The following is a 16,249-nucleotide window of genomic DNA, read 5'->3' as shown; positions in this document are numbered from 1 at the left end:
AGAAAAAAACAAACAGCCCAATCCAAAAATGGGCAGAAGACCTAAACAAGCAATTCTCCAAGGAAGAAATACAAATGATCAATAGGCACATGAAAAAATGTTCAATATCACTAATTATCAGAGAAATGCAGATCAGAACTACGATGAGGTATCAGTTCACACCAGTCAGAATGGCCATCATTCAAAAGTCCACAAATGACAAATGCTGGAAAGGCTGTGGAGAAAAGGGAACCCTCCTACACTGTTGGTGGAAATGCAGTTTGGCGGAGAAAATTGTGGAAAACAGTATGGAGATTCCTCAAAAGACTAGGAATAGACTTACCATATGACCCAGGAATCCCACTCCTGGGCATATATCCAGAAGGAACCCTACTTCAAAAAGACACTTCCACCCCAATGTTCATAGCAGCACTATTTACAATAGCCAAGACATGGAAACAGCCTAAATGTCCATCAACAGATGACTGAATAAACAAGGTGTGGTATATTTATACAATGGAATAATATTCAGCCATAAAAATGACAAGATAACGCCATTTGCAGCAACATGGATGTCCCTGGAGAATGTCATTCTAAGTGCAGTAAGCCGGAAAAAGAAAGAAAAATACCATTTGAGATCGCTCATATGTGGAATCTGAAAAATAAAAAAATAAAAAATAAAGAACATAAATACAAAACAGAAACAGACTCATAGACATAGAATATAAACTTCTGGTTGCCAGGGGGGAGAGGAGTGGGAAGGGACAGACTGGGAGTTTGAAATTTGTAGATACTGACAGGTATATATAGAATAGATAAACAAGATTATACTGTATAGCACAGGGGAATATATACAAGATCTTGTGGTAGCTCACAGTGAAAAATACTGTGACAATGAATGTATGTATGTTCATTTATACCTGAAAAATTGTGCTCTACACTGGAAATTGACACAACATTGTAAACTGACTATAACTCAATAAAAAATGTAAAAAAAAAAAAGTAAAATACTAGTACAAATTGACGAAGCGATGTGTGAAATGACATTCTTTAAAACTGGGTATCTTCGGGTGTTTTTCTGAAGTTTGGGGGTGGGTATGAAGAAAGTCAATGTACGCTGCTTTTTAAAAACCTGAAATGAGATATTTTAATTAAACTGAGTCTTAATTCAACAATAGATTTCAGTTGACAAATGACCCGGTGATCATGGTTAACATTCTCAATGAAAGGTCAAGTTGACATTATGTGCCTACTGACGTGAGGTATCACTTTTGCGGTACTCCTGCTGAGAATACATGGCCTGAGCCTGATCAGGAAGGACCATCAGACAAACCTAGGTTGATGGTCAGCCTACAGAATATAAGGTCTGCACCCTTCAAAATTTTCAAGAATATGAAACACAAGGAAAGACTAAAAGAACTGGTCCAGATTGGAGCAGACCAAGAACTAAACATAACACCTATCCTGGATCGGATCGTGAAGCAGAAAGGGAATACGTGACATTGATGGCCAGCTGGTGAAATCCAAATGGATGGATGTGGTTCAGATGGTAACATAATACCAGTATTGATTCCTCATTTGGACGGTTGTATGCTAATTATGTAGGAGAGTGACCTTGTTTTAGGGAAAGATACTCTGGAGGGTTTAGGGGTGATGAGACATCTAGTTCTCAAAAGATTCAGAGAAAGACTAATGAAAATGGACATACACAGCGAAGAGTGAACAATGGAGCAAATGAAGTAAAATGTTAACAATTGGGGCATCTGGTTAAAGGGACTATGGGATTTCTTTGTGTTATCTAAGAAATTCTTCTGTGGTATGAAATTGTTTCAAAATAAATTATTTTTTAAGATCTATAAGAAAATCTGAATTTATAGAACTGATAAATCCAGGGATAAATATTCACTGCATGAAAGGATTTATCTTACCCATTTAATTAAAATATTGTTCCTATAGTAAAGTGTGACTTAATTTGTCAAAATTTGAATTACATGCATATCTTCACCAGACCAACCATTGCCTTAAGCAAATTAATTCATATGCAACCTTTTAAAAAGGAGCAAAATAAATAAGGGAAAGTAAGAGGCACAGACTTCCAGTTGCAAAATAAATGAATCACCAGTACGAAATGTACAGGGTGAGGACTATAGTCAATGATTATGTAATATCTGTGAATGATGACAGATGGTAACTAGAGTTATCATGGTGATCATTTTAAAATGGATAGAAATATTGAATCACTATGTTGTGTAGCAGGAACCAACATAGTGTTGTAGGTCAATTATACCTCAAAAACAAATAAAAATAAACTCGTAGAAAAAGAGATCAGATTTGTGGTTACCAGAAGTGGAGAATGGGGAGAGAAGGAATTGGATGTAGGTGGTCAAAAGGTTGAAACTTGCAGTTATAAGATAAATAAGTACTAGTGATATAATGTACAACATGATACATATAATTAACACTGCTGTATGTTATATATTAAAGCTGCTAAAAGAGTAAATCCTATGAGTTTTCATCACAAGAAAAATTTTTTTCTATTTCTTTAATTTTGTATCTATATGAGATGACAGATGTTCACTAAATTTATTGTGATAATCACTTCATAATGTATGTAAGTCAAATCATCATGCTGTCCATCTTAAACTTATAGTGCTGTATATCAATTATATCTCAATAAAACTGGAAGGAAAATTTTTAAAAGCTGGAAGAAAAAATAAAATGTAAAACAAAAAGGAGAAACACTTTCAAATACGCACTCTGAAGTTTGGATTTTAAATACAAAGAGCCTAGAAAAACTAGTTGTTAATCAAGTGGTTTTTGCACCAAACATTGCCATCTGCTGGAAATAACAGTCCACAACACATACTACTCCCTAAGAAAAAGAAATTATTTTAAAATCCGAAGGTACATTTGAGACAAAATGACAAACGCAGAAAGATAAGTTGTGGGGCCAATTTCTAAAATTCATTTAAAATTAATGAATCATTCTGCATCTTTACATCCCAGAGTTTCAAAATCTTTTATAAGACATAGCAATTCTCATAAAATCATACGAGGCAGTCTTTAAAGCTGTTTATAATGAAGTCATAAGAAGCAAAGGTAGAAATATAGACGAGACTTCTTGACTCAGGACACAGTACATGACAGGTTTCACTCAGGAAAAATACATGCAGGGAATCAAAGCATCAGGCTCACCGGCAACTAGAGATTCTTCTAGTCTAGTTGTTTCCAACAGGGAGAGCAGCACCCTCTAGGGGCATAATGAAAAAGTGTGGGGATGCTACTGGTACTCGGCACCACAGCAGAACGTCAGATACCCTGCAGTGCACCAGGAGACCCACACGAAGAATCGAGAAGAACTTCCAAAAGCCCCATCCAACATTCATGTGAGTGAAAAAGTACTTATGATTATCTGCACCTAGATTTTAACTTCATTTTTAGATAAAGTATTTTTACGTACTTTTAATATACATTGATTCCCCCCCCCCACAGGAATGCAACTACCATGTAAATTAAGAGAAAATGACACTGTTTGGCTTGAAACTTTACCAAAATTGATCAACATTTCAGAAAATCATGGCATCATCTGGAAAGTTGTGGTGTTTGAGCCCACAATGTACAATATTCTTCTAACCATCTGCTTTCACAGATGCCACTTTTACAATGATTATACACATAAGTGCATTCATCTGACAATGACTGAAATATAGGCAGAAATAGACATTATTTTATTGAAAGTTGTTTTTTTATTTCTCTTTATATTATAGTTAGGGTGTTATATTGATGCTTCTTGAAGCTATGTGTATAGACAGGTTTAATTATCTAGGAACTATTAATATAATTTTACAATAGTAAAGGGAGAATTATATAACATTTGCTAGTAAAATATTTGTTATTTGTTGTCTGATAGTGTTGAAAACTACTGATCCAGCTCCATTCCCTTATGGGGAAACTGAGGTCCAGAAAGGAAAATGAACTTGCTCAAGGCATGAGTCTGAAGCAAACGAGCACAAAAATTTTCCGATTCTCAATTCAGTTATCAGTCCAGGTTGCCTGAAAACCACCAATGCATTTTTGCAAAAAAAATTTAAAAAGCTATAAACGTGGCTAGGGTTCCAAGCTACCCCACAACTAAAGCTTATGTAACTCACACACATAGCTAAAATTAATGTGATTAGAGTGAAACTAAAAAACCTTTGGTTGGTGGTATAAAAGTTTCTAAAGGAAAATACTGTGAATAGAAATACCTTAGCATTACATTCAAGGCCATGCAAAAGTTGGCCCAAATCTTTCTAACCATTCTACCAATACTACATAAATGATTAAAGTCTGGGATGTTAGACTGAATCTTTCTGACCTTTATATACTCCAGGGCTAACACCTGGTACATGGAGTACATTTGTTGCCTGTTGGTGAATGAATAAACAAGTGAAAAAAATTTTGTTTCAATCAGACAAGTCTATTCACTGTTCCCCACATACACCATGTACATTCTTACCTGGAAAGCCCTTCCTCTAGCTCCTCTCCAAATTCCTAAATTCCAGTCTTTTAACTGAATCCATGGGCCTCCCCACAATGCCTTGTACATCTCTGCCCTTCTATCCAAATGACCCTCAGCATTCTTCAAGGACCAGCTCAAGGCCTCTCTCTCTTAAAAAACCTGCTTGGCCAATTCACCCACCATAATTCCACCCCATTCTAAACTCACACCACGTATTAAAGAGGCTGTGAATTCTGTAGTCAAACTAAGCTAAATTTATAATCCTTTACCTGTGTGACCTTGGGCAAGTGACTTTACCTCTATGAGTCTCAGTTTTATAGTCTATAAAGTGGAGATTTAAAATAGTGCCTGCCTTTGGAGGACTAATGTGAAGAATAAAGTTAAACTAGGTACTTTATGAAAATTCCCATGCCTGGCACACAATAGGCCCTCAATAAATATTTGTTATATAAATGGATGGATAAAAGGCCTTCAATCAAATGTGAATCTTTATGGACCCATCCTTCAATAACTTTGGAACAAAATTGTTATATAAACTCCAAACTTTATACCCACTTGGGAACATGTATCACTTTCTGAAATCATAAAGTGCACAAGATGTTCAATTAAAAAGCACAAAGAGAAAACTTTTATGACTGAAAATTGCCATATTGCCCCTGAACCTTTCTGCGGCCAGGAGCTGCCTGACCAGGGGCTCAGCTGACAACTTGGCCAATGACCACAGATTTTGTGTCCAAATCACAGGCTGCAGGAGGCTGCATTAGGGTAAGTAGTTTGACGTGTGCATGGAGTTCGGCTTCCCATCCATGTCCCCCTGCCCCGTCCCCGTGTCAGGATGCACCTATCCCTCCCCTAACCCAGTCTTTGTGTGCCAGGGGTACAGGGAAGGCTCCCACAGTCTGCAGGAGGGTGAGACAGTGTAGTTCACCCAGCCAAGGGCCTGGGATCAATCCACATCACAGGACCTGGTGGGATTTTCTGTATTGAGAGTGAGAAGCAGCAAAAGGTGAAAAACATGGAGAAGCCCAGACCAAAGGGGACAGTCCCTGAAAACGTGGAGGTCTAGATCTTTGCCAAGATGTCAGTGGCTGGTCACACATGACTGTTCAGCACTTGAAATATGATTGGTCCTAAGTGAGATGAGCTCTAAGTGTAAAACACACACCAGATTTCAAAGACTTGGTTCAAGAAAAAAGAATGTAAGATATTTCTTTATTAAAAAGTGCTACACAAAGAATAAATGCTAGAGAGGATGGAGAGAAAAGGGAACGCTCCTACACTGTTGGTAGGAAGGTAGTCTGGTGCAGCCTTTATGGAAAACAGTATGGAGATTCCTCAAAAAACTAAAAATGGACTTACCATATGATCCAGCAATCCCACTCCTGGGCAGATATCTAGAGGGAACTCTAATTCGAAAAGATACAAACACCCCAATGTTCACAGCAGCACTATTTACAATAGCCAAGACATGGAAACAACCTAAATGTTCATCAACAGATGACTGGATAAAGAAACTATGGTATATTTATACAGTGGAATACTACTCGGCCATAAAAAATAATAAAATAATGCCATTTGCAGCAACATGGATGGACCTGGAGAATGTTATTCTAAGTGAAGTTAAGCCAGAAAGAGAAAGAAAAATAGCATATGATATCATTTATATGTGGAATCTAAAAAAAAAAGACACAAATGAACTTATTTACAAAACAGAAACAGACTCACAGACATAGAAAACAAACTTATGGTTACCAAGGGGAAAGGGAGGAGGGGGAGGGATAAATGAGGAGTTTGAGATTAACAGATACACATCACTGTATATAAAATAGATAAACAACAAGGTCCTACTGTATAGCACAGGGAACTATATCCAATAACTTATAATAACCTATATTGAAAAATAATATGAAAAGGAATATATATATATGTATAAATGAATCAATATGCTGTACACCAGAAATTAACACAATATTGTAAATTGACTATACTTCAATTTAAAAAAAAAACTTACATGCTCCACTAACAAGGAAAAAAGTGCTATACAAACATTGTATGCTAGTTAATAAATTTGTTTCTCACAAAAGTATGGGCTAGCGGTTGATACTACTTTACATGTATACTAGGGTTGAACAGATAAGTTAGTATCTTGTGGATGACGAGAGCCTGGTTTCCCACTGTCAGAGAAAGAAGTTACAAATCAGCAAGGGGAGAGGACTAGCATGACCACTGTGGTCAGAGAGATCAGTTTGAAATCATGTTTATTTATTTACTTATCCACTTACTTATTTTTATATTTTCCCATTTGCAATTAGCAAGGAGTCTGTGGGGTGCTACTTTGCCACTGTGAGAATAACCAGTTTCCCCAACACTCAGTCACTTACAATTTGAACATCCTTTATGATAATGACCTGAATCAATTATTTAATTGGAGGATGAAAAGAGAGTTATTTTCAAAGTCCATCATTCCTGCTGAAGCAATTCAATAAATGATGATTAGGTACCCAATTAGTTGACAAAAATAAGCCACGATGTAGTTTAAGTTATTTTATAGTTACAGTTACCAACACATGCACATGAACACACATTGAAAAACTTTGTTTCTCATTTGTCCACTGAAAGTTCGACCTGTGTTCTGGGTTCAACAGGATCTCGTAAACTACTCTAAGACACAACCACCATGGATATGTAGGATACCCAAAATGGAATGTGCAGAGGGGTATAAATACTACTCCAGAATAGTACTCCATGGTCAAGTATGACTGTAAAATGCCGAGTTAGACTTGGTCAAAGGTTTCTTTATTAGGAGGCTTTTTAAAGTATTTTACTAATGTGCTTTGTGAAACTAAGAGGCAGTAGTAAGTAGCATTTTTCCAAACTTATTTGACTAATATTCTAGGGAATGCACTTTGGGAAATGTCGATGTGTGCCATTATCATTGGGTTAAAAAACCATTTTCAACCCAAAACAGAAAATAAGGAAACAGCACCATCAGAGACACACATCACCACTCCTCTTGGCACCCTCTGCACAACTAGAGCAGCAACTTTCCAGTGTTCAGGTAAAGAATATTGTGGCTTGGTGTGATCTCACTGTATAAGCACCCACTCTGCATACAGGAGCTACTCTTTTTTCATTTGTTTTTATTGTATAGTCAGTTTACAATATTGTGCCAATTTCTGGTGTACAAGCATAATGTTTCAGTCATACATATACACACACATATATTCCTTTTCACACTCTTTTTCATTAGAGGTTACTACAAGATATTGAATATAGTTCCCTGTGCTATACAGTAGAAACTTGTTGTTTATCTTTTTTATATATAGTAGTTTATATCCGCTAATCTCAAACTTCTATGAACACTGGGGTACAGATATCTTTTCGAATTAGAGTTTTTATCTTTTTTGGATATATGCCCAGGAGTGGGATTCCTGGATCATATTATATCTATTTTCAGTTTTTTAAGGAATCTCCATGCTGTTTTCCATTAACAGCTGCACCACACTGCATTCCCACCAGCAGTGTAGGAGGGTTCCCTTTTCTCCACAGCCTCTCCAGCATTTATCCTTTGTGGGCTTCTGAATGATGGTCATTCTGACTGGTGTGAAGTGATACCTCATTGTAGTTTTGATTTGCATTTCCCTGGTAATTAGCAATATTGAGTGTTTTTCATATGTCCATTGGCCATTTGTATGTCTTCATTGGAGGAATGCTTGTTTAGGTCTTCTGCCCATTTTTGGATTGGGTTTTTTTTTTTTATTAAGTTGTATGAGCTGTTTGTATATTCTGGAAATTAAGCCCTTCTCAGACATGAGCTACTCTTGTATAAGACATCTGTAAATCAAATGCTCCTGTATCCGAGAGAAGGACTAGGAAACATTGTGTGTCTACTGTGGGCTAGGCACTGTTCTAAGTGTTTTATAAGTTAGGTCACTTAACTCTGATAGTAATCACATGAGGTGACTGTTTTATCCCCATTTTACAGATCAGGAAATAAAGGCTCAATGTAACCTGCCCAAGTTCACACAGCTAGGAAATGTCAAAGCCAGGATTCAAATCTCAGGTGTATCTGGTTCTTTCCATTGTACCATGTCTGGAAGCCACAGGCCTTCTAAGCATCCTAAATGAGTTTCAATGGGAAAGGAAAATGACTCTTCTGGAATAGCTCCCAGGACTAAGGAAAGTTAAAGAAAAAGGTATTGAGACTTAACTCCAAACAAGACAATTCCCCAAATTTCCCCATTTGGGATAGCTGCATCTGAACTTGCACTTCAGCTCTTTTGACAGCCACAGTTGCTTCCTAACAGTCAGACCAATAACGCCATACCATGCAGGCTTCTGGCATGAATCTAAACTTCAATTCAGTTGTGCTTTCCCTTGGCTTTTACTGTAAACATAAGCATTCCTACACTTAAAATTTTATTTTATTATTATTTTTTCTTCAAGTTTAATTGAGATATAATTGACATACAGCACTGTATAAGTTTAGGGTAGACAGCATAATGATTTGACTTACAAACATCATGAAGTGATGACTGCAGTAAGTTTAGTGAACATCCATCATCTCATACAGATACAACATTAAAGAAATAGAAAAAAATATGTTTTCCTGATGCTAAGAACTCCAAGAATTTACTCCCAACAACTTTCATATATAACGTAGACCAGTGTTCATTATATTTATCATAATGCATATTATATTCCTAGTACTTATTTATCTATAAATGGAAGTGTGTCCCTTTTGACTACCTTCATCTGATACCCCTCCCCCCAACCCCCTGCCTCTGGTAACCACAAATCTGATCTCTTTTTCTAAGAGTTTGTTTGTATGTTTGTTTTTGAAGTATAATTGACTTACAACATTATGTTAGTTCTTGGTACACAACATAGGGATTCAATATTTCTATACATTTCAAAATGATCACCAAGATAAGTCTAGTTATCTTTGTACACTTAAAATTTTAATAGCCAACTGATAAAAGATAAAAATGTATAAGGGCTTCAGCTCTTGAGTCAATTTCTGATAGTAGCGTAGACTTTGAATAGTATTCTCAATCGCTAGGGAAAGGTTGTTTTATTCTTCAGGGTATATTTCATTCCTTTTCCCAGATTACACTTCGGTATTTCATCTAGAGGTTAGAAGACTAGACTATACTTATTGGACTAGTAAATTGCCTGTTTTCACCAATTGTACTTTGGGTAAACTGCAGGATGTAGGATCAAGTAATCCTGACCTCTAGCTGGATGATTCACAGCACACACACACACATCTCTAACATAAACGTTTCTCATTTTCTTTACAGTAAGTCTGTAGGCAGAAAATATAACAGACCTTTAATATAAAAAGCCAGAATGGAATAGTGGAAAAACTATGAGTTTGGGGCCAAACAGACCTGAGTTTGAATATCACTTCCACCTCTTGCTAGCTATGATCCTGACAAAATTACTTCAGCTTGCTGGGCTTCCGTATCCTCATTTATAAAATGGAGATAACCACTATTGGTGATAGATAGGGACAAAAGTAAGGCATTCCCAAACTGGAACTGCTTTCAGAATGAGATTAGGAAGAATCGTGTTATAATGGCTATCAGGCCATCTATGGAAATGGCACAAACCAAGCAAAATTTGTAAGTGTTTGAAGGAGTTTGAGACCTAATCCCAAATAACGTGATTAGGGTTTTGTCTCAGGAAAGCACATCTAAAGCTATAAGAAATAAGCCTTACACAAAATCAAGTATAATTAAAGTTGAATAAAAAATATGATGCATAGTCTTAAAAAACTAAAGAGAGAAATACATGTATCTACATGGGCATAAAAAGTTTTCCTTATGAGAGGAAAGCCTCCAAGTTAATCTTTTAGGGAAGCACCTCTAATACTGTCCAAGGTTATGAACATCTGGTCCATGGGCAAGCACAGCACTAGCGTGCCATGAATATCATCTTTTAGTACATCTCTTCCTTTTGCTCTGGGGTCCTATGCTCACAAGAAACTTTCTATTTATTCTATTTTATTTATATTTGCTTTCTCATATATCTTTATTGTAAGCAGATGAGCTAACCAGCTAACATGAATGGTGTGGTCCACTAGGCATTTCTATTTCTCTATATAAATTAAGAAATTGGTGTTCCAGTTTATAATTTGGATGCTTAGGAGTTTACCTAGTATGAATCTACCTCTTTGTTATACTCACAGAATTAAAATTCTGAAGCAAGATTTTAAAAGAGTGACAAAAATCTAGTATTGCTGAGTGCGCGAGGAAACAGCAGATTTTCAGGCCTAGTAACTTTTCTGCAAAAGAATCTGGTAATGTGTTATGAAAATGCATACCTAAATATCCTGCTTTACCTGTTACCTAAATATTCTACTTTTAGAAATTTATCTCTAGGAGATAATCACACAAGTAAAACACTAAGGAAGCTCAATGAAGCATTGTTTATAATAATTAAACATTAGATGTTTGGGTTGTTTTTATCAATATGACATAATTACAGCCTGTAATAAACAACAAGGTCCTACTGTATAGCACAGGGAACTATATTCAATATCTTATAATAACCTATAATGGAAAAGAATATGAAAAAGAATACAAATATATATATATAGCTGAATCACTTTCTTATACACCTGAAACTAACACAACATTGTAAATCAACTAGACGTCAGTAAAAATAATAATAATAATAATGAACATCATATGTTGAGGACCTACTGTGTATCGTGCTGAGGGCTTTAAATATTCTGAAAATGAGGATGAAAAGACATGAGAAGAAATCAAGCCTTAGAGATCACGTGACTTGCCTATGCTCTTGCAGCCAGTAAGTGGCCAAGCCCTCATTTGAATTTCAGGTTAGTCTGAGTCCAACATGTCTGCTCTTTTCACTACACTAGACTCTCTTCCACAGGCTATTCTACCTTTGAGGTCTCACTGGAGCAGTCAGCCAGCCTGCCAACCCTAGGCGACAGCCCTCTGGTTTCTCTTGTACCTCATTCAAACCTCAGGATGAAGTAAGAGACATTAAAGTACCTGAAACAGGACCTGACATGTAGTAGATGGAACATAGCAATTCCTGCCATGATTGTCCTTTGAATGGTTTTAACATAAATAACTTACCTACTTTCTTGGGCTCCTAGCTGTGTTATACAACTTTAAATTGATGAAAATTAAGGCTTTAATCTTAATGAAGTATTTGATATTTACATATTTGATTCAAAAAAAAAGTAAGATGATAGCATGGAATACTTACCTCAAATTTCACAGAGTAAGTGTAGGTTACATTCAACTTATCTGTATATTCTCCAGGAATTTCCATAGGCGGTCCATGACAAGTGAGGTGGTTTTCATCTGAATGTTTATAGCTAAAAAGGGAGAGGAAAACAAGGAAGGGAAGGGAATTTTTATACAAACTGACATTGTAAATTTCTGATTTATGGCTCTTCAGTCATGGAACGATAGCAGGCTGAAAAAAACAGGCCTTTCATTATATTCTGCATTTAAAATTCTTTATGATTCAAAGTATTTTTGTTTCTAAATGTCCGTAACATTCAAGTAAGACTCAACATACTACCCAAAACACAATACTTAAGAATGTCTTTGCCTGTGGATAGATTTTTTTTTAATGCAAATGGCTTTATTTTTCATCTTTTAGCCCATCCCTCTTCTATATGCTAAAAAATCTATCCTGTAACCTTAGCTGTAGAGTTAGAAAATCAAACAGATGATGCAGAAATCATATTTATAAGCACCCAGAGATTTGAGGGTCTACTGTATGTAAAATGTTATGGTTAGCCACGAAAGGTACTGGACATAATCCATGTGAACATTTTGTATTTGAAAAAGAGAATGATTGTGAAAAACAGAAGATCAAAAACAAAAACTAGAGCAGTTTGGAACTAGACAGGACTGGTGACACTAGCAAATGCCTGGTCAGAAATAAGGAGACTCGAGTGCGGGCGTATTGCGGGTGGGTCGTGAGCACATTCCTGCTCCCGGGCCCTGGCCCCGGACGCCCACCGCGCGCAAGGCCGGGAGAGGCCGGAAGAGGCAGGTCCGCACTTGCAAAGCCGGCTGCTGGGACGTTCGGGTCCCCGAACGAATGCAGCAGCGGAGACCTTCCCGCGATCACCGGGGGATGGGGGTCGGGGGAGGGTCGGGAGGAATGGGCTCCCTCGGGAAAATAATAACGAAGATGACTATACTAACAGTAATACCGGCCGCAGCCATCAGACTCCCGCCTTTCCTGGAGTGGAATTGCTCGCCTGATCTGAGCCAGGAGATGAGGAACCGGAGCAGGGAGGCGGCTCGGAGAAATGCAGTCATCTGCCCAGATCCCTGGTAGTGAGTCCTGGAGGGATAGGACCCACCTGGTGTCCCCTAGTCCACGCCCCCATCCTCTGTGCCTCGTGGACAGCCTCCCACAACATGACAGAGAATGATCCAGCCCCAAACGTCACTAGTGCCGAAGTTGAGAAACCCTGGTCTACAGCCTGGGCCCATTTCTCTGTAGGATCCTTTCTTGCAGGAAGTCGCCAGTTGAGCTGCAGAGACAGGAGGCGCCTCACAAGAAAAGGGACAATCCCAATCACCTCCGTCCCCCAGGATAATGCAGACTCCACTGGCCATTCCTGTGCCTGTGCTCCGGCTCCCCCGGGGCCCTGGTGGCTTGAGCTGAGGCTTCGCCCCCGATGGATGCAGAGCCCTCCTGAAACCAGAGGTTCCTGGAATCCCGGAGTCTCCTGCAGATCAAGAATCTCGGGAATCCCAGGAACAGCGGGCCCGGGCTGCCCTTTGGGAGCACTACCTCGGAAGCCTGCTGGCCATGGTGGGTCGCCAGGTGAGCTTCAAGTTGCACAAAGGTGTGCACCTGGCCACCCACTTTGGAGCCACCGACCTGGACGTGGCCAACTTCTACGTGTCTCAGCTGCAGACTCTGATAGGCGTGCAGGCTGAGGCACTGCTTCGCTGTAGTGACAGTATTGCATACACCTTCAAGCCATAAAGACAGAATTGTGTTCATCGTTCTGCTTTGGGCATAGCCACAGTCTCCCAGGCCTCCATGTGCTTGTGAAATTGGAACTCTGGGCCTCATAGAGTTCTGCACTCCCTTGGAATTTTAAGCCAAGCTCCAAGCAACTCTGGCTCCTTGGGACCTCCAGGGTGTAAGTCAGTAAAATTCTGCAACCCCAGGAGTTCTAGATTCTGTTGAAAGGAATGCTCTACCTCACAGAACTCAACTGTACAGATATATGGGCCTCATGACAGTTCCTGAAGACTGGGCTTGGGGGTGGGGCAGGTAGGGATAAAGGGAGGCAAATTGTTTAGTGGGAAATTGTGTGTTGAAGTTCAGCCACCCTGAACATGTTCCCCAATACTCCCCTTCTGTCAAAGAACCAATTATCCCAGGAAAAAAAAAACGAAGTGAAACTCATATCACTTGAAAAGTAAAAGGAGATGGGGGAGGGAATAGCTCAAGTGGTAGTGCGCATGCTTAGCATGCATGAGGTCCTGGGTTCAGTCCTCAGTACCTCCTCTAAAAATAAACAATAAAACCTAATTACCTACCCCCTGCAAAAAAAAAAAAAAAAGTAAAGTAAAAGAAGAATAAAGGGGAGATAGGAAAATCAGAAGGAGAAATTGTGATGACTCCCTTTTGAATTATTTACTCAACATACAGTATATCCCTTGGCTTCCATCTAAAGAATAATACACAGTTCTTATGGGATTGTTGTCTCTACACGTATATGCACAATAAAACCACATGCTCACAATTACAACGGTCATTGATGAGCACTTCTTTGTATTCATTCCTGTAACCCTACTGTCTGGTACATAATATGCCCTTATCATAAGTGTTTTTAGGATATGATGCATTCCATTTAAAGCCAAAATACATTTTAAAACAACTGTGAATTAGAGAACTAATCATTGTTAGGGCTACAGATCAAAACATATTAAAGAGAAAAATTAAATTACCACATGATAATACATATCAAGGTTTACTGTGTAAGTACGGGTCCTGAACCCAGTACAGGAAAGACCTGCATTTCATAAGAGAGAGATTATGCAGCAAAAATTGTGTTAAGATCACTAATGAAGGTAGAAGCCCTACTTTAAACCACTGGGTTGTATAAGGCCTTTACGGGCTATTTTCAGAACTTTGGCTTTTACTCCCCGAGATGGGAAGTCACTGGAAGATTCTGAGCAGAGGATTGACACGAGCTGAAATTTAAAAGGAATGCTCTGACTGCTGTATTGAGAACAGATTGCTGGGAGATGTGGGTGGCAGCAAGGAGATCAGCTAGGTTTTTGTAATAATCCAGGTGAGATACAGTGATGTCTTGGACCAGGTGATAGTGGTGGAGATGAGAAGTGGTAGATTCTGAATATATTTTAAAAATAGAGCCACATGATCTGCCAAAGGGCTGGACTAGTTATAGGGTATGAGTGAAGAATGACAAAGAGGAATCAAGAGTGATGCCGTGGTTTGAGGGCCTGGGCAACCAGAAGGACGTAGTTGCCATTTACTGAGATGGAGAAGACAATAGGAAAAGCAGGTTTGGCAGGAAGATTACAAGTTCATTTGGGGGGGTGAGGTATAAAGCTCAGTGACAGAGTGTCTGCTGAGCATGCACAAGGTCCTGGGTTCAATCCCCAGTACCACCATTAAAAGTGAATAAATAAAAAACCTAATTACCCCCCCCCAAATTTTCTTAATTTTTAAAGAGAATTTTTTTAAAAAGAAATTCATACTGGGACATGTTAAATTTGAAATGCCTGTTAGACATCCAACTGGACAGCTAGATTTACAAGTCTAGAGATCTAAGGGTCATTATGGTATCTGATGCCATAAGACAGGATAAGATCACCAAGGTGTGAGTATAAATAGAGGAAAGGCTTAAAGACAGAGTCCAGGGGCCCTCCAACATTAAGAGGTTGGAGAAATGAGAAGACTGATAAGCAACTAGTGAGAGAGGAGAAAACCAGGAAAGTGTGGTAACCCAAAACCAAATGAAGCAGGTGTTTAAAGGAAAAAGAAATGATCAGCTATGGTAAGCACCAGAGAAATGAACAGGGGGCAGTACCTTAAAGAAAACCCAAAACTGTAGACCTAGAAAACAATTAGGCCTAACTCACATCTGTGACCTTGAGCAGATTGCCTCATTCTGAAAAAAGATGAATTTTCACACAGTCCTTGTTCTCAGGGGGCCCAAATAAATGAGCTTTACAATGATGAGATAACAGTTTTATTGCATGCATACATAAGCGATTACTATGGGCTGTATAGAATAAATACAGCTCTAGAAAGTTATTTTCTTGGCTTTTTTACTATATCCAAGTCTGAGAATATGAGGTGTGTGACTATAAAGCATTGTTTGATTTTCATATATGATGAAATTAGCTTCCTGTATCACACCTTATATGTTTCCTACCTTTCTAACCAAATGGCTTTCAACGTGAGCAGCCATCCTGAGTCAGACCTTACAGTCTATCGACCTAAAATTCTGTTCCCAGATATCAGATGTGACCTACACAAAAAAGCATGGGTGACTACCCTTGACAATGGTTAGTATTCCCTGGCCTCTCTTGGTAGCTCTGTTTACCCCATTATTCATATATATGCCCGGATCCTTTTAATTCCTTTATTTCCTGTCTGCAACACCTTATGAAATAAATAATCTTTAAAATTTTTAACATAGCCACTAATTAAAAAAATATATCTTAAACAATAAGGACCTACTGTGTAGCACAGAGAACTATATTCAATTTCTTG

At 38.3% G+C, this 16,249-nt stretch overlaps 1 protein-coding gene and 1 pseudogene across 2 annotated transcripts in view; one reads left to right on the top strand and one right to left on the bottom strand.

Moving 5' to 3' along the window:
• LOC102511205 (transmembrane 9 superfamily member 2-like) overlaps positions 1-16,249 on the bottom strand; it is a 73,286-nt gene that overhangs the window by 40,313 nt on the left and 16,724 nt on the right. For both annotated transcript variants that reach the window (XM_032475218.1, XM_032475219.1), the window contains exon 7: positions 11,726-11,837. In XM_032475218.1, the coding sequence (XP_032331109.1) occupies positions 11,726-11,837 (112 nt within the window). The remainder of the gene's footprint in view (positions 1-11,725; positions 11,838-16,249) is intronic.
• On the top strand, positions 13,013-13,692 carry LOC102510357 (annotated as a pseudogene).

The sequence above is a fragment of the Camelus ferus genome, chromosome X (assembly GCF_009834535.1).
Source record: "Camelus ferus isolate YT-003-E chromosome X, BCGSAC_Cfer_1.0, whole genome shotgun sequence".
NCBI classification, from domain to species: domain Eukaryota; kingdom Metazoa; phylum Chordata; class Mammalia; order Artiodactyla; family Camelidae; genus Camelus; species Camelus ferus.
Note: the sequence above shows the minus strand (reverse complement) of the source record. Positions and strands in the feature narration are given on the sequence as shown.